Raw genomic sequence first — 26,190 nt, forward strand, 5'->3', positions numbered from 1 at the left:
GCGGTTATGGGTGAATTAAAACATAAAATAGGGCTTAAAAACCTGGATTTCCATTTTTGCCCCTAAACAGAAAATGGGGTGGGGGTTGGTTCACCCAACTGGCACAACTTACCGTCCATGTTTGGACCCCAAAACGGACTCCTAATTTGGTGATTTTTGACTTGTTGGAAAGGTCTTTCGACGATCTTCAATTTGATACCTTATTCGCATCAATTGGATTCTCCATCGTCGATCTACGGACATTCTAAAATCACCCTTTTTACACCATCGTAATTTAATCATCTCTCTTCACTTAAACTCTCAGAGAGTTGTAGAGTCATCACAAGAGTCATTCACCAACATTGGTTCCATTTTCAATCCTTTGGGCTCGACTTGAATGGCTCACAATTGTCCCCGATTCGAGGCCTGGGTTCTCAGTCTTGAATCCATGGGTTAAAGGGGTAGAAATCTAGGAGATTTCACACCTTTAGAGCACCAGAAGTGGAGTATAAGCTTGGAAGAGAGACCTATAGAGGGGAAGGGTGGAGTGACTTTCCTTGTAGAGCTCGAGATGTCTATGCCATTGTTGAAGAAACAATGGCTTCTTGCCTACCAAACATGAACCACTTTCAAGAACCCTACATTTTTCATTCACATTTGGAAATTTGAAAAGAAAGAAGCCGTGGGCGAGGAGGAAGAAATCCAGGGACTGTCAGTTCCATTTTGAGTAACTACAGGGTAGAATGCCACATTTTGTCCATCCACTAGGGTTGAAGGAATTAGGCAGAGTGCAAGGCCACCTTGAGAGGGATGGCAAGATGGGGACCAAAGGGAGATCCATGGTGCAGAGGTACAAGGGAGTGGTGATCATAGGGCAAAAGAAGGCAGATGGGAGGTGATTGGAGGTAAGGGAGAAACAGTGGGTGGGAGTGAAGTGGATAGAGCGATGGAAAAAAGGGGAGGGGCCAAAGGTAGGGATACATTCCATTTCTTATGTAACTTCCCCCTCCTCCCCCCCCCCCCCCCCCGACCCTCAAACTCAGGTAATTGTATGTGGTTCACGGTTGAAGGCTTTCTTGTAAACATTTTTCTTTTTGCTTTTGATTATGGAGTCTTTGTTGATTAAGATTGAAAATTGCTCGTTAATGGTACTTGGACAAGTAGAGTTGGCAAGTCTTCTAGATTCCGTTCAAGGGATTGAGACTAAGATGGTAGAAATGTTTGCACTGAATCACCTGATGGCGACACATGTTCTTCAATAGTCTAAACAGATAGAGCTTTTGTATGAGCATGTAAGAATAAATTCTTGTTCATGTCATTAGTCCCTTGTTAACGTCTTCAAATTATAAAGGGTAAGTTTTTAGAGTTTAGTTTTGCTTATTAGGACAGGTGGCCTTTAGACCTAACATTAAATTGTCCAAACTGATTATGAATGTGGACATAGACTTTTCTAGGGCTTTCCAACATAACAATAAAGAATTATACTGGTTGAATCATTGCAAATTTTCTTATGGATTCGTACAAGGATGATTCTCCTTAGATGAGTTACAAATTGATGTTTAGTTGGGATTGGGCAATTATACTAATAATCCAACATTGGATGAATTTAAGTGGTCTAAATCCTTATTTTTGAGGTTGTACAGATGAACCGAAACATATTTTGAGTGTCGAAAACCCAATTGTAGTTTTTAGGGAAAATCACGTGATTAACTACTTTTGGGTTTTCTTTTACAAAACTAGCCACACAAAATTATAACAAACATATCTTTGCCTTTAGGAAACTAACCACTACAGTATTTTATATTCTTTGACAATTTTACCATTGAGTGGATCATCTTCCTCTACGCCTTCAACCATCAGTAATGAAAATGTTTTAACTTCTCAAATGACAAAAGCATATGAGCAGAATCGACAATACAGGAAAAGCAAATCAAAACTTGTGAGCAGATGTGAAAACAAAAAACCAAATGAAAAGTTCTTTTTGTTCTGTTTCATGGTTCCATTGTGAGGAGATAGGGTGGGTATTGGGGGTAACTGTGAAGTATTGATGAAGAAACACTTAATGAATTTGGGTGTAATCATTCGACATGAAAACAGAGGTAGCGTTGCATGAAGAAGAAGAAGAAGAAGAAGAAAGGGCAAGTGGGTTTCAATGCAAAAAAGAGAAAATACTCACCGAGCTCTAACATTGGCTACTTCTTGATCTTAGGTCAAGAGGAGGAACCATAGGGTTGAGATTCCCCTTTAATTTTGTGAACAACAATCTATTTAAGGGTTTCCTTGTTTTTTCTATTATCCTTTCTATAATATACGGAGGTTGCAGGAGATGGATTAAGGAGGTGAAACAAAGAAGAAATTTGGGGGAGAAGGTACGATTGAAGGATTCTGCAACTTTTCCAACTTTTTTTTTTTCCCTTCTCTCTCTTTTGGAATGGTACTGCAACTTTTCCTTCTTATTACTATATGTCATTCCCAGGTTGACACTGAGAGGGGGTGAATCAGTGTTTTCTAAAATTCTCTTTGATGTAATGCTTCTTTAAGCTCAAGACAAAATTGGTCAAGATAATCCTGTAGTTATCAATTACACAAAGGCACGTCCACCATACACTACAATGTGGCTGGGTCTATCAAATAGTGCACTACCACTCTGCAATCAAAGCACTCCAATATATGCAATGAAAAATAAAATAGAAATGCAAGACACCAAAATTATGTGGTTCAGTCAAATTGCTTACATCCACGGAGTAATGCCTTAAATAGAGCTTCGTATTTACTTAATACTTTCCAAATAAAATTTTGATCACTACAATGATCAGAGAGCACACACTTTCAATTAATTCAAAACATGGAGCACTCATTCCAGTATTAACTCTTGCACCCACTAAAGTATAATGCCACAATCTCAAACAACTCAACCCTAACAAGCAACTACTTGAAAGGTAAAACTTTTCAAATTACAGTTGATTACTCACCTTCTTCTTCAACATTTTCACCAAAATACACATCCGAGCTTGTTCTCCATACCCATCTTGCTTCTTGGCTTCTCCTCCTTGTTTTTCTTAGTCTCCACAAGTGAAAAACCTCAAAAACCTACCTTTGTTTCGCTCAAATTCGGGTTTTTAAAGAGAATGAACGTTGATGCGCAAGAACCGTTGGATTTCATCTTCTAGATGAGTCCCAAAGAGAATCTAATCGCACAACCATTGGGTATCCACTTTAAAAAGACTGGTGAGATTTGGGCCGTCAGATCCTTTAAGTGATGTAAGATTAGAGTACCTTTCACTAGATTATTTCAAATGGAATATTTTCTAATCTTTCCTTTAATCTACAATACACAGGATCATGTTGATCATTATACTTTGCAGTGCATTACATTTCCAAGCTCCCGACTAACCAAAAGGCATGCGATGGAATCTTTTTGTCTTGGATACTTGCAAAACCAAGCTCATCAATCTCGACCCTCAAAATTGGATCTTCATCCATGTCCTTCTAATAACCATTAGATTGTATCATTCAGTCTTTCAAAATTACACTTTCCTCCTTGAGATGTAAAACTTATTTCACAAAGACCCCCAAACTCTTAAAAGTTATTTTCAAACCCCTTAAAGTAGATTACATCACAGAGACCGAATTTCATCATAGTAGCCAAATTTCATATTATTTCTACATTGCCCAATTTTGCTTCCATATCGCACTCTCATGAGAAACCTTATAACTTCCTTTTTTGATATCGGAATTACAATCCGAAAAATGGGTTGGAAAGAGACTTCATGAACTACGTTTTCCCATTGGAAGCCAAACCTAGAAAACAACTGGATGACTACTCAAAAATTTATCCAACATGACCCATGTGCAGTGACCTGTGAAATCCACCATTCTACGAAATCTTCACTTCACCCAGAACACTTAAATCTTCTCATAAGCTCTTAAAACTATTGTCATAGTGTTAATCACTCTCTAAAAATATATCAAATGCCCAAAGCCTTCTATGAGACCTTTACTTCAGTACAAATCATGTACTCTTAGAATACATTGTATTTTAGTTGCCAACAATGGCAACATATGCAATCTTAGCCCATGGAACAACACTACTTAGATCTTTCAACCATTAAACATGGAAACCACTAATGAAACTTTAATGTCGATTTTGTGAGTTTTAGAAACCATTAATATCTGCAAATTTTTCAAAGCCCTTATTATGGATTACATATGATTTCTGGCAATAATCAGCAAAAGGGGTTTGAAGGGTAAAATTGCCAAAGAAAAAAAACTTGATTGGAAAGGACACTGTATTGGTTAGTTTTGATAAACTGAAACTGAAGTCGGTTATTTTTGTTAACTAGAACAATGAATGGTTAGTTTTGTAAACATGAACCTAATATTAGCTTATCATGTAAGTTTCTCTAGTTTTTATCATCAGCGTTTTTTTTTTTTTTTTTGATAAGATCATCAGTGATTTGAATGCAACCTATTGACATCATTCGTGAACTCCTAGTTAGTGGCATTAAACTTGTCTCAGCATTTTTATCCCTTAGGCTGCGTTTGTTTGCTAGAATAAAGGTGGGGTGGGAAAAAAGGGGTGGGAAAATTCTTGAAAAAAATGTAGATTTCTTAATTTTCCTTTAAATCCCAAAATTGTAGATTGTTTGGTTGTTTGGGGTGGGAAAGTGGGAGACAAGTTTCCTTGAATCAAGGAAAACTTGTCTGCTGACGTGGCAGCCCAACTTTCCCACCCCATGCTATTTTAAAACCCCACATATTTGGTGGGACTTTGTGGGAAAATTGAGAAAAGTAAAAAGTGGGACCCACCCCTATCACTTTTCCACAAAACCCTTTCCTTTCCTTTCCTTCTCCCACACCCCACTACACATGGGACCCACATGTTTTTTTTTCCCACCCCACATTTGCAAACAAACGCAGCCTTATCGTTTTATTGTTCGAATTTCTTGCATCTCTATTTTTATTTTTATACTTCCAGGCAGTTGAAGCTACAATGAATGTCCATATAGGCAATAAGGAGCTGGCCCATCCATTCATTGCAATAGCAGTAGCAGGACCTTCCTTTTGCTTTTCTTGTTTGTACTCACCTTTCCATCCTGTTCTTAGATTGTTACAGCTAGAAATCACGTTATTCTCTTTGGGCAGAGCTATTTTTTTTACATTCTCTTGCTCTTACATATAGTTGCATGCAACATCACCTTCAGCTCCTGAAATACTATATGAGCACTTTCATTAGCCCTGTTTGCTTCTGGGGTTAATCAAGCAAGCAGCAATCTCTTGCCAATCAGGGACATGGCCAATCACAGACAGTGATAGTAACAGACTAACAGGGACAGGAATTGGGCTAGCCTGTTTCAAACCTGGTCTAATCAGGGACAATCAGAGTGGGATTGGCCTTGGCTTGGTCCATCTAGGTTCAAGGATGGAACAAAAATCTTATGCCCTGAATCAGGGTTAGGGCAGGAATGGATTTTGTTAAGAGCATTCAGGGTGGTGATTGGGTTTGGAAAAGGCTGGACCAGCCCATAGTTGTTGCAGCTGTACTTCTGGTTTTAGGCTTGCTTGGACATGATCTAGTAGAACTAGGATTGAACCAGAAGTTTTTATTCTGATTGCAACCTTGGGCTTACTTAGAGATCCTAACATCAGATGGTGATTGATAATAATAATGCAGAAATTAGCATTATTTTATAATTTTCCATTATTTAACAGAGCAAAACAGAGTAAATCCATGAGGAAAGTAATGGAAGTTTGGAGCTTATGGCAGTAAGTAATGGAAGATTCCGAAACACTAACTAAATTCAGTGATCAGAATATTTTTTATGATAATTACTTGGTGATGGAGTCCCTAAACTGTATTTCATGGGTCTAAATATCAATATGCTTCACTTTTGGTTTGCAGTTATACTAAGTCTTTCATAATTTGGGGATATCTGTTCATGTTTAAAAACTTCAGGAAAGAAATTTGGTGTTAAACATTTGATTTAAAATGTAACAATAGTCATAGTTTTTCTTTTGGATATTAGCTGATTGCTGTTAGACTCTTATTTCCAAGGTAGAACTTTTGTGCTCTAAGGAATTTCATTTTACTTTTCAAATTGATTCAGGCTTCCCCAGATTTAAGTAGCTCAAACTGTGTGGCATGATAGAAACAAATACAAACATTTCTGTTAGTACATTCAGCAGAAATATGTAGCCATTGAAATTATTAACCTAGAGAGGGGTGGACCAAATCAACTTTTTATTTGGATCATGGAATATCTGCAGGAAATGGAATACAATTTATCAGTTTTTCTTAGCTCAACCTATCAGATCCTATTAAATTTGTGCCAAGAAAACTTGGGCCACCAGGAATCCTAAAATATAGTGCCAACTGAGGAAGTCATCACTTGGGTTAACTTGAAATAATAATTAGAAGGAAGAAGGAACTGTACAAAGCAACCCCAGGAAGGGTCAAGGAGATGCAAACTATCTCCTAAACCAAAACAAAACATGAAAAGATCAAAGGAGCTCAACCTGGAAGTCTTAAGTAGAAATAATAAACGAGTTACTTGATATGTGTTGCATTGCATGGAGTTTCCTATTGTGGAAATTATATTCTAGCTAGTCTAAAGCTGGTTGGTTACATGGTCAATACAAATGAAACTCTCTCACCGTGATGCACTTATTCTAGATTTAATGCAACCATTATATGATGAAGCTGAAACTGCAGATTAATAAAAGCGAAGCATATATTGAAAATGATGTTACCCTTGAAGTATACAAACGGGAATTCCCTTAGTAACAGTATAAGAACAACTTGTCTAAAAGAAGTAATCTTGTGGATGAACAATGCTAATGTCCCATGTCTAGTAAAACAAAATACAGCAACTTAGACCTTTTCAACTCAGAAGTATTCTTTATTTGATATGTAGATTTCTAGGTTCAAACAGAAATAAACTTGAAATACACACAATCCACACAAGAAAGAAATTGAAGAAACAGTTCCAAATGGTTTGAGAAAGTTTCAAACTTACCTAAGCCAAGAGCACATCTCATGGAGAGAGCTCGAGATTTTTTTTTGGGGTGATAACCAAAATACTATCCAAAGTAGTGAACTTTCCTTGAGGGAGTTGGAGTTCTCCGTTCTTCTTCAACTTCTTTGTGGATTATGGCAAAGTATGCCTGGGCAAAGGTGACAAGGAAAATAGCACCGCCAACAAACAAGGCAAGAATAGTCCAGGGGGTTCTGAAATGTGTACTTTTAACGTCGGCCATCCATTTAGGAACCCTTTTGCGACAGTGAGCGTCAATCTTTTTCCTAGTGTCCTGATACTCGAGAGGGCTTTGCACCAAGTTGGTTGCCAATTCATTGAAAAGATCAGCCACTTGTTGGTCGCTTCCAAGTAAATTGTGGAGTATGTTCTTAGATCTCAGCTCCTTTACGTCTTCAGGGCGATCAATAAGTGCATCTAGAAAAACAATGTATGAGGCGACCACAGAATCATTGGGACCATCGGGGCTTGCTTCATAAGCAACTAAGTTCAAGAACATTGACTTCGTAAAATCATCAACCACAAGTCGAGGAAGGAACAGATCTGCACTAGTAAGGTGGTCTTCGAACTTAATGTCCCTTAAGGTTCTACCGTTGCTCTTCTTAAACTTGACCCCTGATTTTTTAAGCTCAATGACTGTACGAAATGATTGCCACTCGTTATGTGTATTTACTGAAGTTTCAGATGGCTTTCCCTGTTCCTCTGCATGACCAATCTGCTTCTTGTGGAGTAGGTCAAGGAGGTGAGCAGGTTTACAACCATCCTCTTCTGGAGATGTGCTTTGGGAATCAAGCCTCGTTGCGACAAAGTTGTGGATGTGATCTAGCCAAAGCTTCTCGTCGTGTCTGAAGTTCATCAATGCCTCAAGAACCAGAAAAGGCAGTTGGTTCTCCAACAAGAACAAGTCTCTCAACACAAACATTATTTGATTGGTATTCATCTTTGTTTCCCTGTACTTTTTATTGACTACACAATCAATGAAATGGAGAACAAAGCAGCCATCCAGGAACATCATACGTGTGAATTGATCATCAGATAAGTATGCTGTAAAAGCCTTCTCATAACATGCCCTTGCATTGCGAGACACCTTCTCGAACTTCTCTAGCTTTTCTATTTCTCCATCAATGAACTCGTTTGCTATTGAAGCCTTGAGATTCTCCACTTGTGCAAACTTTGGGTTCTTGTCTTCAGCTCCGTCTTGATTGTGATAAGGACCAATGGAGACCACCATGGGATGAAAGCAATCCTTGCGTTCTTCAGTGCCCTTCAAAATTGTGATTGGAACCTTGTCTATTGCTGTTGTTTCAGAAGTTGGAACTCTATCACACAATATGGGCATGAACCACTTTGGGTAGGACACTGATGTTTTCGTGGTCACGGTAGACTGATCGACTACAATTTCAGGCTCAGTGCTGCCTCTGATCCATTGATTTTCCTCTTTCTACGACCAGCTTCTTTTTCTCTGATCTTTCAATTGAAACAGAAACATTTCTTTCATCGGCACTTGCCATCACTGAAACACAAAGAGGAAGTGCTGTTATTATTTTAACTGCAATCGTACATTTGCATTTGCATTTGCATTTATATGATGACTGAAAGTAGAAAGCTCTTTGGCTTTGCTCTCTTGTCAAGCTTGGTATTGTACATGAATTCCTCTGGTTGTGTGAAAATGGTGATTCTCTTTGTTGAACTCATTAACATGATCCTATCCTTGCTGGATTCTAGAGGAATATAGCTTGAAGGAAAGTATAAAGAGTTGCTCTAGCATCAGGGTCTATAGTGTTCATGGCTGCACAAACTAAATGCACCAGGCATGCTTGATGCTTCACCAAGAATCATATTACTTTTTCTTTGGGACTTGAGCTGCAATGGTGGAATCCTTTTCACTGCTTCTCCATTTTTCTGAAGCTTCTTCTGTTGGATCTGCTTTTTTCATGATGACTCCATAGAGAATCCTGTCACTCATACACATTGTTGAGTCGATCATACATTGTTCTTCAGTCCCTTCCAATCAGTAAAACAGTGATACCCTCAGCTAAGGCATGTTTCAGATACTTGAACTTCAATCTTTAGGGAGTTAGTTTATTTGATCAACAAATAGATGAAAGAGAGAAGGCTTCATCCGCTTAATGGTGAATAGAAAAGCATAAAAATCTTAATCAGCCAACAGTGAAGGAATTCCTCTTAATTAACTGCTTCATTTCGAAAATCCTGGATTATATTGTGGATAATTCAGAGAGATAAATTGCTTAATAAACAACTCTGCTAATCATAAGATCTTTCAGAAAATAGATTTGTTTATTATTGATGCCATAAAGGAGTGTGCAATAAACAATTCTGTTGCACATTTGTATGGGAAAGTATAACCATGTCTGCTTTAAGTGTATAAAGAAGATTGTCTTCTATGCTTTTGGAATCATAGACACCTTTAAATTCTTTTGCTGCTAATCCCCTGCGTGCTACTCTTAGGCTTCAGCTTTTTCATTTTTTCCCGTCTAGGCCAAGATTCAAGTAGAACCTTTTTCTTATTCCTTCATTTTAAAAGCAAAATAACCACCAAAGGAATAACTTATCACTTTTGATTTGCCTCAGTGCCCTAACCAGGTACCTACCCAACCAGATGTCATCCTGACATAGCAACCAACTCACCATGGAAACGATCAAAATGTGAATGAACATATCGAAGAAGCTCAAATATATGAAAGCTTCGATTCTAATCTGAATTGAAAATGAAATTCAAGTTCTTTTTTTCCCCTTCTCCTGCTGTGCGGGGCTCCCAAGAGCCGGCCGATGGCAATCACCTTGAAGGGCACCCCGCCGCTGTTTGACCGCCCCCCCCCCCCGGGGCCCTTTCCCCAGGGGGAAAACAACCCTTGTGGCTGACTCCAAACTAAGGTAACACCATTAAAAGCCATCTACCCCTCCGCTGCACCCCCCCCCCCGGTCATTCTTGTGGCGTACCCTGACCCCGCTCCGTCCCCCATCAACAGAGTGCAGTTGTTAGCTTCTAAGGCTGATGAGAATTTGAAATGAATATAATTAGGAGGTTTGGTAAACCTTTCCAAGATAGGATATCGTTGTAAAGGGATGCTGATCAACTGTTTGGACTCAAAATCCCAAGAGTTGAGACTTCCACAACACGTGAAAGTAAAAAATAGTAAAATTTATTTATAAGACCCTGATGCAAAGCAAAAATCCCTGTTACATGGCGCATTTTATTTTCACCCAAGAATTTTATTTCAAGAATTCCAGAATTGCTTGGGGATGTATTTATTTTCGAAGCAATTTTCAGTTCCATTATTTTTGTAAGGGCTTCTCTCATTCCTTTTATCAAGCTTCATGATGCGAATCAGACTTTAATGTAACATGAAACAGTTCCACTTTCTTGATCCAAGAAGTGCATTGAAGGGAGTAGCTTGGAATGCGAAGTGGAAATAGATTTCGGGTTTTATGTGTGGGCGTGAGCTGTCATATTAGTTGGTGTTGTATTTTAGGAATTGATTCAGCCCCATGATTAGGTGAAATCATTCTACAATTTCTGTATATTCAGTTACTATATTGTAGCAGAAAGTTTAGGCCAAACCTGTATATGTATCACAATTTAGTTTTCAGATTTTGAGTAAGAAACATAGTATTCCTTCTATTGTTCTCTGAGTATTCTTCTCTCCTTTTTATTATTCTTTTTGTCACCGCATCAGAGCACCAATCCTAAGACCTATAGAACACCATGGAGGGACAAGAAATAGCCACAACACCTTCTGATGGAGGATCGATAGCCATATAAATCCTTAAGAACCTTACGGCTGCAATGAAGCAACTTCTAGCACAACAAGATCCACCACCATTGGCAGAAAAACTCTGCTCTTACAATCTGGTTTTGTTTGACTTAAAACCAGATTATTGTTTATTGAGAATTTTTGGCTGCCTTTGTTACCCCAACTTGACACCCTACAGAAAAGACAAATTATCACCAAAGTCCAAGGCCTGTGTCTTTCTTGGTTACAGTCTCTATCACAAGGGTTATAGATGCTTAGATAAGGACACTGGCAAGATATATTTATTTAGACATGTTATTTTTGAAGAAAATGAATTTCCCTTCCCAAATCCCCATCACACCAATCATCAAACAAACCACCAGTCGAATTTATTTCTCTACCTGTTTTCATCCCACACACCCCACCAAATGTGCTTCCACTCACTTCACATTCTTCTTCACCTATTTCAAACAACCAACCAACCATCACAAACAACCCCTACAACATCATCACCAGCCATATCAATGGCTAATACAATCCAAGATGTTAATCAATCCCCACCTCAACTACCTCCAACAATAGACCAACCATAGCCCCAACCATCTCATCCTATGATCACTAGGAGTAAAACCAATTCCGCCAAACCAAAAACCCCTCTCTCTTCACTCACTATTAGACACTCAATACATTAAACCTTTCTTACCACCATCTCCAACATCCCAACTGAACCTAAAACCTACTAATCAGCCTTAAAAGACCCAAAGTGGGTTGATTCAATGCAACAAGAATACAAGCCTTGATAGACAATCAGACTTGGAACTTGGTGCCTTATACCAAGGGTATGAATATTGTAGGTTGTAAGTGGGTGTACAGGATCAAGACAAAAATTGATGGTTCCATTGAGAGATACAAGGCACGATTAGTTGCCAAGGGGTTCAGCCAGTAGGCCGGAGTGGATTTTCATGAAACATTTAGTCTAGTTGTAAAGCCAACCACTATTTAGACAATATTAACTGTTGCACTCTCAAAGTTATGGCCAGTACATCAACATGATGTGAAAAATGCCTTCTTGAATGGCAACTTAGCAGAAGATGTTTACATAGAACAACCACAGGGGTTTGTTTCCACATCTAAACCAACACATGTTTGTCATCTACAAAAAGCAATTTATGGTCTCAAGCAAGCTCCACGAACTTGGTTTCATAGATTCAAAACATACCTACAAGGAGAAGATTTCAAGCAAAGCGTGGTAGATTCTTCCATGTTTTACATGCAAAACCCAAGGTACAATGACAATATTGTTGTTATATGTAGATGATATAATATTGACAGGAGCCAATGAAGATGCAATTCAAGAGGTTATTCAAAGCCTGAGCAAAGAATTTGCAATGATAAATTTGGGACACTTGCATTACTTCTTGGGAATTGAGGTAATCGAAGTTCAGATGGTCTTTTACTCACTCAAAGTTAATACTCCATCGATTTATTAAAGTCTACAAGAATGGATATTTCAAAGCCATGCACAACCCCAATTGCAGTTGGAACAAAGTTATCATCAACAATAGGTTATCCCCTACCTGATACAACAACCTACAGACAATTAGTAGGAGCCTTACAGTATCTGACGATCACTAGACCAAATATCTCCTATGCAGTCAATCGTGTGTCAGTTCATGCAATCTCCCGCAAAAGATCATCTACAAGCAGCAAAACGTATTTTACGTTATGTTAAGCATACTATTGGTGTTGGTGTTCTCTTGAAACCAACCCAACTTTCTTTCATAGCTACTTACACTGATGCAGATTGATTAGGATGCCCAGACACACACCGATCAACTAGTGGGTTTTGCACTTTTCTTGGGGATAATTTATTATCATGGTCTACTAAGAAACAACCTACAGTGTCTATATCAAGTACGGAAGTTGAGTATAAATCCCTTGCTGTCACAACATTTGAGTTATTATGGCTTTCTTATGTTCTACGTGATTTGCAAGTACAACTTCCAAGAGGAATGCAAATTTATTGTGATAATGTGTCTGCAACACAAATGGCTACAAATCTAGTGCTACATGCTCGCACAAAACATATAGAAGTGGACTATCATTTTGTCCAAGACTTGGTTAAGAACAACACCATAAAGTGCACTTTGTTCGATCAGATGATCAAATTGCAGATGTGTTTACTAAGGGCTTAACATCACAAGCTTTCTTCTAGCATAGAGAAAAACTCTTGCACCTACCAATGCTGAGTTTGAGGGGGGGGGGATGAAAGACCATAACAGATCTGTTATGGTTTGAATTTGATTTTTGAATTCAAGTTCTTAAATTTGAATTCAAGTTCTTAAATTTGAATTCAAGTTTTTAATTTCGAATTCAAATTTGAATATTGTAAACGACTATTGTACAACAACCAAGTTTATTTATAAATACATAAGACTTACCCATCAAGGTAAGCAACCTACTTATCAAAATTAGAGTTTTTTCTCTGCATTGTTTCAAGTTCTAAAGATAGTTGCTTCTTGTGAAAATAAATCAGGTCTCAAGTAAGCTCAAATTTAGGATCTTAGACACAACTTCTAGTTTCTAGCTCTGTCATGCAACAAACTAAATGGATTGTGGTGAATCTGTTTGGGTTATTATTGTTAATTTCCTGATGTAACTAAACACACACATACAATCAAACTTTGATGGAGATTGTTAACGACATCAGTCATGACTCACCCAACTTTACAGCAGAATTGAACAGGGTAGCAGCAGCAAAACATCCCCATCTATTTGCAAACTATTAAACAGTTCAAGGAAATCCCAGGCTAGGGTGCTTCAATAATTTATCCGCTACATATAATCAGGGGAAGTAAAATTTGCATTCTTAGAAGTTCGCGTGGGAAAGAAAAACAAAGTTAGTAAATAACTAAGGGTTTGGAACTCACCTTGCCTATTCTAGCTAAATCTAAAGGCATTGATTAAAAGAATAACAGAAAGGCAAAAAGAAGAAGAAGCCACCGAGACTACCTAATACAGAGAAAAACAATGATTGAATCAGGAAAAGCCTAATAGCACCATGTGAATTAAGAAATGTCAAAATTATTGAACACTTAGCCACATAACCATCATCAGCTGATCAAAGGGATTTCACAACGCAAGATAACAGTAACAAGCTAAATCCGCAACCTCAAAAGAAAATGAAAGAAATCAGCAAAGATTTGACAATCAAAATGATGAGGACTACAAATAAATGACCATTGCAAGAAGGAATTTCACAATCAAGAGTTTTCAAGACAGTATCCTAAAATGGAATTTTGATTATAGCATGCTTGAATGAGGAAACCATCACTACAAACTTATAAATAAATGCAAGTGATCTTCCAATCTCCAGGATTGTAATAGGAACCCAAAACAATTCAATCACCCTTTGTTCAATCATCCTGTAGTTTCCTCCTCATTACCCTTCCAAGTCATAAGCTCCTGAATCCAACCGAAAACCATCAATTTTTACTCAGTATTCATCAATTTTCATGTTCCCTGACCATAGATTAAGAAAAAGCAGAAAAGCAAGGGCCATATTCACCTCAAGTATGTCGTCCTTGCAATAGGAGCTCTATGTCAGTCCTGAGCGAAGAGTAGCTAGCCTCAAGTGAAGAGTGGCTAGCCCACATATCTTTTCCTTTTGCATAGATATCTTAATCATGCACAAGTATCTTTTCAGCCTGTCTATGTCTTCAGCCTACACCGATGTTGTCGCCTCCAATGTGTGTATTTTAGCTCACAATTGTGCATTCTCTTTAGCATATGACTTGTTGAGCTCTCTTATTGTCCCATGTACTTGTGTTGAAGTTAATTCTACTCCATACATTCATACTCAACCATGGGCATCGCCACCTACATAATCTTTAAAAACTCTCTCTTGCTCCGCAAGGTCCCCCTGCATTTCTTCGAGCAGTATGTTGAATTCATTTTCCATCTTGGCCTACATTTGCAATACAAAAATCAGTTAAAGCTATAGTAATTGAAGCTATAAAAATGATTTTATAACTTACAATGCTCTTGTTAGCAATCTCATCTGTAGGGTCACGTGTAATCTTGAACATTTTCATGAGTAGGAGGTTCTTTACTTGGGGGCTTTTGATGGTTAACAATTAAAAAATAATAAAATATTATAATTGGTGAACTTCCATAAACTACATTTATATTTTCAAATGACATCATATATACCTTCTTCTCTTGGATGACAACAAAAGATTCCTTTCTTATGTTATGAAATGATTTTAAGTTTTTCCTATTATCGATGTTGCGTGTGACATAGCCTAAAAAGATTTTCAAATATACCGAATTAGATTAGAAATACTATTGCTAACATAATTTATTGTTTTGTCACAAGATAAACCAAATTATGCATCATACCTGACTAGGCACTTGGCTCCACATCTCGAGTAGTATATTCCATTGTTCTATTGGAACACGCTTATTTAGATAAGGTAGCCTCTCCTAAATTGTTCCGTACTTGTTGAACACATTTGCCTTTAGCTCATGCTTAAAATCCTTCTATCTCTCATTCCACTTAATTTCCTCCTATCTCCTACAATATTGGGACAGATTGATTTTTTTCCTATATACATAATATGATAACAATTAGTCTAACACTAGGCAATATAGGAATACAAACATCTAAATATAGGTAATAAACATGATATAGGAAAATATATCTTGTATATATCTTGTTCATTGCGTCATCTTTCAAAGGTTGTGGGGGGTTTTCCTCTAATCAGAATAAGATATAGGAAGTAGGCATGCATCCCTTGCTTTAACTCCAATCCAAGTCATTAACTTTGAAGTCATTTTGCTAGAAGGTTGGTCATTATCATCAATTTAATGTCAATTTTCACCCCTATGAGTTCCTCAATTGCCTTGCCTCGAGCCGGCCCTCTCCCATATTTCTTGCCACTTAAAAATATTCTAGTAAGATACACATACTGACTATTTGTTCAACTAATATAAATTTGCTAAAGATATTTAATCTCTTGTAGACCCTGAACTTGAAGATAGAGCAGAGAATTCTCCATCACTCGTATTTGGCAACAATCTTCTTGATGTAGCAAAGTTTGAAATTAGAAGAAAAAAATAAAATGAAAAAGAAAAAATATAAAAGACTAAGACAGATGGAACATAAAGCATAAAGAAGCATTTCTATAACCCACAACTTCAATCTCAATCTATAACCCATTGCTATAACAAAGATAAAACATAAAGCACAAGCAAGATAAAAAGCGTCATCTGATTAACAAAATGAGAGAAAACTATTAAGATGAAACAATTTAGTCTAGTATAAGGTTAATCAATGTCAAAATCAAATAAGTAAACTTAACACAAAGAAAAGACTACATACTCTCAATCATTTCAGCATTGGCTGGCCTTCATGTTAATAGGAAGTATGATTAGACAATGACATCTCTACCAATTGAATTGATAAATTTCAACCAAACACTTCACTACCCGCTAAAATAATAACACCATAAAAACAAAAGAGGAAACTACAAACTTTATGCATTTCAGGACGATGAAACTCAAAGTCAGTCATATAACTACTAAAAAAAAGAATCAAAAGACAAAAGAGGAGACTACAATTTCTAGAACATAAGCATTTATCCACTCTTGATTGGATCCTCAAATGCAAAGTCAGCTCATATTATCATAATCAGAACTTGTAGTTTCATTATTTGGTTTGATGGGAGGTTTTCAATAATCATCCCTTCTATATTAGTCTTAGTCCACCCAAAATCAGTTTCACTTCTTGCTTTGACAGTTGCCTACTATGCGTTTGTTGTATTGAAGTCAGTATGCATGCTTGATTAGGAGCATCATTTTCCTCTCCTAACAAGTCATTTGTATCCCTATTCTTGGTAGTTACAAAAACATGCTAGCAAGATTTTTGAGGATCCGACACATAAAATGCCAACTCTACTTTTGAAGCAAGGACAGATGGCTTGTCATTTATATCTTGTCCATTATATCTCATATGACTAAAATTTGCAAGTAAACCTAAGTTTGTCTTTTTGCACTCCGCTCTCTGGATGAACCCATTCACACTTAAATAATGTTAGTTTGAGATCTGAAGAATATTCTAATTCTACTACTTGATTCAAAATGTTGTATTAAATGACCAATCCCTCAGTAGAATGCTTGTCCTTTTGACTTGAAAAGCTACTAGTCAATGCAATTATCATGACACCATTATTTTGAGTTTTCTTGGTGACCTCATACACCTTACTATTGATACCATTAACAATGTATCTCATGTAACTTCTTGTCTCAGAATTTGGACATCCAGCTAGACATATGATTTCTTCAGTTACCGGGATCCCATTTTGGCGGAGTTTTAGTATCTGTTAATACAACATTGGCATAAGTAAGATTGGAAAGTTTCTAAGCGAATTTGCATAAGTAAATTATGGGAATAGTTACACTTACATATCATTGAACCATTTTGGGAAGTCCCTATCATGCCAATCCATAACCTTCTTGGGATGGGCACCACAACCTAAGTTCTTCTTAATCTCCTTTATGGGTAGAGTCTAAAAAAGAGTTACACTATAAAATATCAATCAATTACACTTTAATATATAATTATCAAATTTGAGTAATGAAGATATATCATGTCGTCCATACTTACAATTCGTATTCATTTATTCCTTTGTTATTGACTAACACACATCAATGTGCTTGATTCCTTTCTTTCATTTCAAGATGCAATAGTTCACATTTTTCAAGCAGCCGACCTATGCTTGAAAATAATGAATTTGGGTCTTCTACATCCAATATAACATAATTTTTATTTGGTTGATTCAACGATAATGTGTTGGACTAGCCATGCTTGCCTCTTAAGCTAAATGAATAACCAAATGCACCATTATATCAAAAATCATAGTGGTAAGGACCTTTCAAAGTTACAGATCTATAGCTCTTTGATCAAGCATTTTGAAATCCTCCTCAAAACTAACTTTACTACATAAATCCCGGAAGAACTCACATCAATTGATTGGTATTTTACCAATATTATTAGGCAACACACGATGCAAGGCAACTGCAAGAAGTTGTTGCATCATAATAGGACAATCAAGGCTCTTCAAATCCGACATTATCTTTTCCTTGACTTGCACGTTACATGAGATATTACTAACGTAGTCGTTTGGAACTTGATATCACTTATTATTGTGCAAAACATCTTGTTGTCCTCATTGACAATGAGTAACATGCTAGAGGTAAAATGACTTTATCCCTACCTACAATATTCTTTGGATAAAGATCAACACGAATTTTCATGTCTTTAAATATAGATGTGCATTCAGATGATCTTTTGTCTTATCTTTTGTACCCAACAATGTGTATTTTAAGCTATCACAAACATTCTTCTCAATATACATAACATCAAAATTGTGATAAATAACATTATCTTTCCTATATGGCAAATCAAAGAATGTACTCTTTTCCTTCCAATTAAGAGGGAGTTCAAATTAATTCTTATCTTTTCTTCTTTTCCTCCCATTCCAACACATCAAACCCAGAAGGTTTGGTTTCTCTCTATGCTTTTCATGACCATCAAAACTTCTTCTATTATGATGAAATTTGTGATCTTCAGGAAGGAAATGACGATGGCCCAAGTAACAATGCTTCCTTCCAAAATTTAGCCAACGTGAGGATGCATACTTGTTGTAGTATGGACAAGCCAAAGAACCTTTCATACTCCAACCTCAGAGATTCACATACGTTGAAAAATCATTAATGGTCTATAACAAACATGCACGCATCCTAAACATTTCTTTCTTATATGCATCATAAATCTCAACACCACCATCCCACAATATTTCAACTCATCAATCAACGGTTGTAAATATATGTTTATATCATTCTCGAGCTGTCTTCATCTGGGAAAAATTAGAAGCCTTCATACATCTATGGTGGCAAAGTTGTAAGGGATCTGGACGATTAGCCATGTACAATGCTTTGAGATATTCCTTTTAAATGGATTAAATTCATTACTTGCAAGCCCAAGCCTAATATTACAGGGTTTCCTTACCAAAATCAAGATATAACCTATCAAAGCCCTTCCATGCTTTAGAGTTAGCTGGGTGTCATAGGTTGTTGGCATCCACACGTTGTTCATGATGCATGCCGTCTCATATCACTTGAGATCTTAATCAACATATATAACCTTTGGAATCTTGGGATCAAAGGGAAATGACTTAATACCTTGATTGAGATCTTTTTCTTAACCGAGATCTTTTTCTTAACCGATTCATTCCTTGATGCACCACATTTGTAACAAAATGTGGCATTGGTTGCCTCATTTGTTACAACATATAATCATTGGTGCATGCATCAATGTTGTTATAATTGAGTCCCAAATCTTTGATGATCTTCTTAATTTCATAGAAAGACTTTGGTGATGAGTTCGGCTTAGGAAATTCTCTTTCAATAAGTCAAGCAACATCGATAATGCTTTGTCGGTCAACTTTCTTAGGCATTTAATATGATAAAGCTGAAGAATGAAAGATAATTTTGTGAACTTTTAATTTCCTGGATACAATGGTAAAATTGCATCTTCCATCAGCCGTTCATATTTCTCTATTTCTATACTTGACCTATCTGCATTCAATCTTCTACTATCATCCTCAATCTCTTCGTCTTCATTTGTTCCCAGCATTTCATTTACCATGTTATGCATATTAGAGAATTTGGATGCCTCAAATTCTTTTGGAGTTTCAAGTAGAGGGGTGTGTGAAGATGATGCTTCTCCATGGTGATTCCAAATTGTATTATTCCTTAAGAATCCATCATAGATCAGATGTTTAGTCACTTCAGTCTATTTTCCCAAAGGTGATTTATGCACTTTATACTTGCACATACGATTTGATCCCCACAGGTTGCATTAGAAAATGTGTTGACCAAAAATTTCTCAACTTCTTGCTTGTATAGTGCAGACAACCGAAAGGATGGATCCTTTGATCTTTGAATCCAACTCTTGGCCTATCCATAGTTTCCATGGGTAACTAATCAAATAAAAGAGTGTTAATAAACTTGAGAAAAGAAAGAGCTAGAGTACAAGTAAGTTAGCCTGTTTTAGGAAATAGAAGTTATTGATATGGATAATATTTACTATTACTGGTCTATGTGTACCTGCTTAATAGAGATTGCCCCAGCAGCGGTAAGGAACCTAGAGGTTGTAAGCATAATGGATCTAATGATTTCTGTTATGCCATAATTTCTAAGGCCAACGAACCAGGGTGGGCAGTTCAATTTGGTGTGAATGGTTTAGGTTTTGGTCCAGTTTGAGGGACAATGGAGAACCATTGGGTACATTCTAGAAAGTGACATTTTAAAGAGGTTAGCTTTATGACAAAAGCCACATGGACATTAGCACATGACGGAATAGATGCCCAAAAGGTGCCTTCTATGATGTTACTTCTCAAAAGGAAGATGAAAGACAGTTGGAATTTGGATAAAAATGCGTCAGAGCATTAAACTTTAATGTTCTACTCCGCTACCCCGAGTACCTAACATCCATCACTAAGATATTAATCTTTACTAATCTCCTTGTGGTTGCTTCTTGGCAATCTGTTTGGAGATTATGAAGGTACACATAAAAACAAGGGATTACATGGGATGATGTTCTTGATAATATTTGATGCCAGGTGTGTTAAACCCTTAGCTTTTCTAAGAAGATTTGGACTTTGGCTTCCCAAGCAAGCTAGGCATCATAATCAATCTTAGCTCTTTATTTGGCATAAGCTAATCTAAGGAAGGGGAGAAGTATTCTCCATGATGACATCATGGAACCTTAGTATAAAAGGTAAAGAATGAGAGAGACAAGGCAAAGAATGTGAGAAATTAAAAACACATTTAATCTCCTACAACTACTCTAGGAATTAAATGTTCCTTGAGCTCTAACTCCCCATGACAAGGTATTGTGTATCTAGAATCTGACTAAATCTTCTGAGGTGGCTTCCTATCCACAGAGGCAGCCCACTCTTATGATTCTTTTAATGTGCAAACAATTGGTTTGAAGCTGATCTAGGTGCCTTCAAACCAACTCAAGAGCATAACATATTCTAGGAGCAACAATTACAATCTAATAGGTTGGAAGGATAAGCTAGGAACTAATAGACACTGAGCTCTGTGATGTAGTCATTCTTTTTACATATATGTACATCAAGCTATCAAAATATTAAGGAACAAAAAAATTTCCAGACTACAAAAAATTATTATCATACTATAATTGGAGATTCCTAAAGTTTACCGACCCAAAACACAAAGTGGAATAAAAAATAAGGAGACCATTTAGGCTAATCCAACACAGCACAATCTTGTGGAGGGAGACATGCTACATATCTATCTCTTCAGCCCTTGTTGTTGGATGGCAGAGTACCTTCCATGAATATCATGAACTTAATTTGAGCAGTTCCCCTCCTGCTGAAATTGTAACATTCTTAATGTTCTATAGTCTTCAAAATGAAGACAACAAAACACGTTCAGACTCAGTGGTACCCCCCATGTTGTGACAATAGACAACAAACCCAACTAAACTTCTCCATCCGTTTGGAGCTAACATTCCCGGGTTGAGGTTGTAATGGAAAAGAACTAGCTTAATAAAAGGATGGGAGGGTAATCTCATGCCTCCTAACATGAAATCAAAATAGAGAGGGAACTCTCCCTTTCTTAGTAGACAAGCCCTTTCAAAAGTGGTTATAACTTTCTTCAACATTTGGGATTAACTGAGGTGGTTATAACTTCCCAACTTTTAGCGAAGTTTTGAATGAAGGATTAGCTAGAAGAGGTTACTCAGGGTTATCTTCCAACGGATGTGCAACATTTAGTTTCTGTAAAACATATTATTCTACCATTGGATTTGTGTTTTTAATCTTGTTCCAATGGTGTCTAGCTGTGTACAAACACCCTAGTTTGGAGGGCCTGGTCTATTCCATGTATGAATGTTTGGCCACATTCTACTCCCTAGCTATTGGGTATTTTTCGCTCCAAGAGTTATACACGGTAGTATTAATTAAATTATTATTTACCAAAAGAAAAAAAATACATCAATATGCTGTCCAATTGGTTGGTAAAATCATTAGTTTATCATCCAAGAGGTTTTGGTTCAATTCCAATACATGGCAAATTCTTTATTTTGTTTATTTTGTTACACAATTTTTAATGTATAAATACCCACAAGTATGTTGGGGAAGGTCCTGAAGGAGGTATGGTGGTCATTGAGTCCTAGTGCATCCTGACCCGTTTGTATTTTTTATTTTCTCGCTGATTTGTTATTTACATTTAAGAAAAGAAATAAAAAATATATATATTATCTACAATCATACAAGAAATAAGTATTTTTTTAACTTTATAACTTATCGCATTGTCACCATTATCATCTAATGGAAAGAAAATATTTCCTACTACTATAAATTAATAAATTTATCTAGTCATTTTTTATTCTAATACATTCCTTAAGAAAAATGCTTCAGCTCTGTATGTATTAAAATAAAGATGTAAAACAAATGCGCCACAAGTGGATAATGTAGTGGACTAAGGTCCAACCACTTCCAGATTATATATAGTGTCCCATCATAATCATTATTATATATAGTGTCCCATCATAATCAAAATGAATGGGTTCCACATTAAAAAGAAATAGAAAATGTATAATACATAGGTGTTTTTTTTGCATAGGTGTTCAACAAGTTGATAATGTAGTGGACTAAGTCCAACCTCTCAGATTATATAAAATGTCACACTATAATCAAAACATTAGTCCACTCAGATTATATAAAATGTCACACTATAATCAAAACAAATGTGTTCCACAAAAAGAATTTGTCTTCTTTTTTCAATAATAATATTTTACTTTCTTGATTGAAACGTTTCTATTATCTGTAACCGTTGTTTTTTTGTAAACATTTGATGCAATTCTCGGATCATTAAGATTGAAATCAAGGATAAATAAACAGAGATCAGTAAAAGGGCCAAATTAACTCAGTAATGAACAATATGATTCTTGTACTATATGTTTTGTAAGTGGTCACAAGAGCTTACATATAAAATTAAGATAAAACAACTTTCCATATAGAGAATACCCTATATATATATATAATAACTAAGGGATTACAATATTAATAACAGAAGAACCGTCTACCTTGCATCTCTTCACAAACCAATCTGTGAAGCTTGTAAGACAATCCGTTCGTATCCAATTGAATCTCCATAGGCACTGAAATCAAGCTCCCCAAAAGGTCAGCGCACCGATTCGCCTCACGGACTTAGTGATGTGCGCGAAATTGAACCAATGAACCCTACAAGTCCCAAATATCCTCAACAACACGACACCCATAATATACCATGCAATCTTAAGATCACCATTCACAATTTCATATAGAAGAATCCAAAATGTGCTAAATCCATAAAAGTAAGAAATAATTAGAAAAGAAGGGCATGAGTTGGCTTTTGGAAAGGTTAGTCACCATCCACTAAACCGTGTCCATGTGTTGTACTGGATCAAAACCAATCCTCAAAGCCTTTTGGATGTGCAGCCTACGCATTATGAAATCTTCATGCAGCTGCAAACTTGCATCAACATCAATCCATTTCAGAAACTAGGTTACTGTGTTGGATAGCATATAAAAGGAGGAGGTAAGGGTCAACACGAAGGCATGCCGTATGAGCAAAAGGATTTGGAAGATCCAAGGTTGTCTTGAACTGCTATCCATTTCTTGCAAACCTAGCTGACACATCCATTCATGGCATTGCTTTCAGTTCTTTTTCTATTCTTCCTTCCTGTCCTATCTCTTGTATTTCTCAAAGGAAAGAAGAGAACTGGGAAGGCATTCAAGCTTCCACCTTCCCCACCTGGGCTTCCTATCATAGGCAACTTGCACCAAATTGGTTCACTTCCTCACCACACTGTAGCACAGCTCTCCAAGAAATATGGTCAGGTCATGTTGTTCTACTTTGGTGTTACTCCTGTAGTGTTTGTCACAACCCCTGAAATGGCAAAAGAAGTATTAAAGAACCAAGATTCCAACATGTGTAGTAGGCCTCCTCTTCCAGGTCCAAGAAAAATTTCCTACAATTTCAAAGATATTGCTTTCACACCCTATGGAGACTGGTGGAGAGAGATTCGCAAGATTAGTTCCCTTGAGCTCTTTTGTTCCAAGGCTGTTCATTCTTATCAGTCTGTGAGAGAAGAAGAGATTGCTAGCATGGTTGCTTCCATTGCCAATGCTTCTCCGGCTCCAGTAGATCTCTCTGAAAAGATTGCCTCCATCACAGATAAAATAATATGCAGGACTGCTTTTGGGAAGATATATGAAGGACGAGACTTTGATAATGGTAAAATCACGGATGCAGTTCGGGACGTCTTGCTCTGCTTGAACAATTTTTCTGGAGAAGATTTCTTTCCCTCTTTTGGGTGGATCATCAACATGCTCACGGGACACACTGCACTGGTTAATAGGGCTCTCAAAAATCTGGATAGTTTCTTTGAGAAAGCTATTCAGGATCACCTTGATTCTAGTAGACCAAAGCCTGAACGCGAAGACATCATCGATGTCTTGCTCCGACTACAAAGAGATCAGTCCACTAGCATTCCTATCACCAAAGACCATATCAAGGGAGTACTCAAGGCAAGTTCCCCAAAAACTTAATAGCTTTTCACCGGTTATTTAATTTTCATTTTCTACTCGGGATTTTGATACTGACACTCCTTCTGTGGCAGCTTTACTTTCACAAACAATGTTTACCTGTTTAGATAAATTAGGATTAATATCACGTGTCTACTTGAAATATCTGAGAGGATAATTATGAAATGAACTTGAATTTTGCGCATTAAATGCACAACACCTGCTACTTATGGTCGAGATTTATTTCACAAGTGGGTGAAAAGTATGAAAATGGTGAAAAGCGAAGACGAACAGTCAAGATCTCGACCATAGGCAGCACGGAGCTGCGCAGAGCTGAAGTCGAACAGGGATAATTATTGTTTTTAATGGATGTTATGCACTTAAAAAAAATAATGATGTTATAATGCTTCGTTCTCCTAAAACTGTTGAAAGCATGGTGAGGGACATGTAAAAGAATTGAAATTCTAAATACTCCTATATAGGTTTCATTCACATGCTCCCTTCTTCTGAGTTTTGCTTCATAAGCCAAATGTTAATTGTGATTGGTCTTACATAATTGTATCTGTGTGCTTTTCAGGATGTATTCCTTGCTGCCGTGGACACAGGTGGTCTTAGCATGGTGTGGGCAATGGCAGAACTCGCAAGGCATCCAAGAGTGATGAAGAAAGTGCAGAATGAAATTAGAAGTCATGTTCAAAGTAAAGGGAGAGTCGATGAAAGTGATATCAAAAGCCTTCATTTCTTCAAAGCAACAATGAAGGAGAGCTTGAGGTTGCACCCACCTTCCCCTCTGTTGTTTGCTCGAGAAACCATTTCTGATTGCAAGTTAGATGGTTATGACATCCCCAGCAAAACTAGAATCCATGTAGATGTTTTTGCAGTGCAGAGAGATCCGAGATATTGGAAGAACCCAGATGACTACATTCCTGAGAGATTCATTGACAATCCCATTGATTTTAGCGGGCAAAGCTATCAATATCTACCATTTTCATCTGGTCGAAGGATTTGTCCTGGTATTACTATGGGACTCGCAATTGTTGAACCCATAGTAGCAAATCTTTTGTATAGCTTTGACTGGAAATTGGCTGATGACATGACGGTTGAGGACATTAACATGGAGGAGTCGTTTAATCTCTCTAGCAACAAGAAAACACCTCTAGTTTTAGTGGCTACTCCATATGAATTCCAAAAAGCTTGAGTAGTACCTAAAAGAGCTTCGATATTATAGGCAGTTAAAGGTTGTAGTACTATGTTGTTATTGTTGTGTATGATTTGTATTAAGAAGAGAGAATCGAATACCTAGTATAAGGAATAAATAAAATATATGGAGCTTCGAACAACTTCGCCTACTTGACATTTACCACATGATATTTGGTCAACACAAAGAGAGAACTCAAGACTAAGGATTAATTAAACAAATAAAACTAAAAAAGCTTAAAAAAGAGAAAAATCTAGGGTTGCCTTGTGCATTCATCGGTATTCTTCATTTGCCGGAGCATATCAATTGATTAAGGTTGAAGAAGGCTCTAGAATATCCATCGGATATTCAAGGTAGTCCACCATTGGATTCACTTCTGTGTAGCAATCAGAAACAAAAATTTTAGGAGAAATTTTGGAGATTCTTATAGAGGGGTGCAAATAGTGTATTTCTAACACGCAAAGAGAAAATCAAGGGCAAAATAAAAGGCGTACAAAAATTCATAAATAAAATGATGGGGGCCATGGCCCCCTCGGCCCCTTAGTAGTTCCGCATCTAAC

The 26,190-nt window shown here is 36.9% G+C and overlaps 2 protein-coding genes across 2 annotated transcripts; one reads left to right on the forward strand and one right to left on the reverse strand.

Annotated features, from left to right (window-relative positions):
* Positions 1 to 6,764: 6,764 nt before the first annotated feature.
* LOC149002232 (UPF0481 protein At3g47200-like) lies at positions 6,765 to 8,524 on the reverse strand. Its single transcript, XM_089138315.1, has one exon. The coding sequence runs from the start codon at positions 8,350 to 8,352 to the stop codon at positions 7,060 to 7,062; it is 1,293 nt and encodes a 430-aa protein (XP_088994441.1). The 5' UTR covers positions 8,353 to 8,524; the 3' UTR covers positions 6,765 to 7,059.
* A 14,954-nt stretch (positions 8,525 to 23,478) lies between these two features.
* Positions 23,479 to 25,764, forward strand: LOC149002233 (cytochrome P450 71B37-like). Its single transcript, XM_089138012.1, has 2 exons — positions 23,479 to 24,435; positions 25,010 to 25,764. The coding sequence occupies exons 1-2, from the start codon at positions 23,551 to 23,553 to the stop codon at positions 25,628 to 25,630; spliced, it is 1,506 nt and encodes a 501-aa protein (XP_088994138.1). The 5' UTR covers positions 23,479 to 23,550; the 3' UTR covers positions 25,631 to 25,764.
* Positions 25,765 to 26,190: the final 426 nt, after the last annotated feature.

This window comes from Hakea prostrata, chromosome 10 (genome assembly GCF_041222555.1).
Source record: "Hakea prostrata isolate BN-2017 chromosome 10, UWA_Hpros_2, whole genome shotgun sequence".
In the NCBI taxonomy this organism is placed as follows: domain Eukaryota; kingdom Viridiplantae; phylum Streptophyta; class Magnoliopsida; order Proteales; family Proteaceae; genus Hakea; species Hakea prostrata.

Coding starts and splice junctions, on each gene's coding strand:
- LOC149002232 (XM_089138315.1), bottom strand. CDS start 8,352: ATGCCCATATTGTGTGATAGAGTTCCAACTTCTGAAACAACAGCAATA.
- LOC149002233 (XM_089138012.1), top strand. CDS start 23,551: ATGGCATTGCTTTCAGTTCTTTTTCTATTCTTCCTTCCTGTCCTATCT. Junction 24,436..25,009: donor ATATCAAGGGAGTACTCAAG/GCAAGTTCCCCA, acceptor TGTGCTTTTCAG/GATGTATTCCTTGCTGCCGT.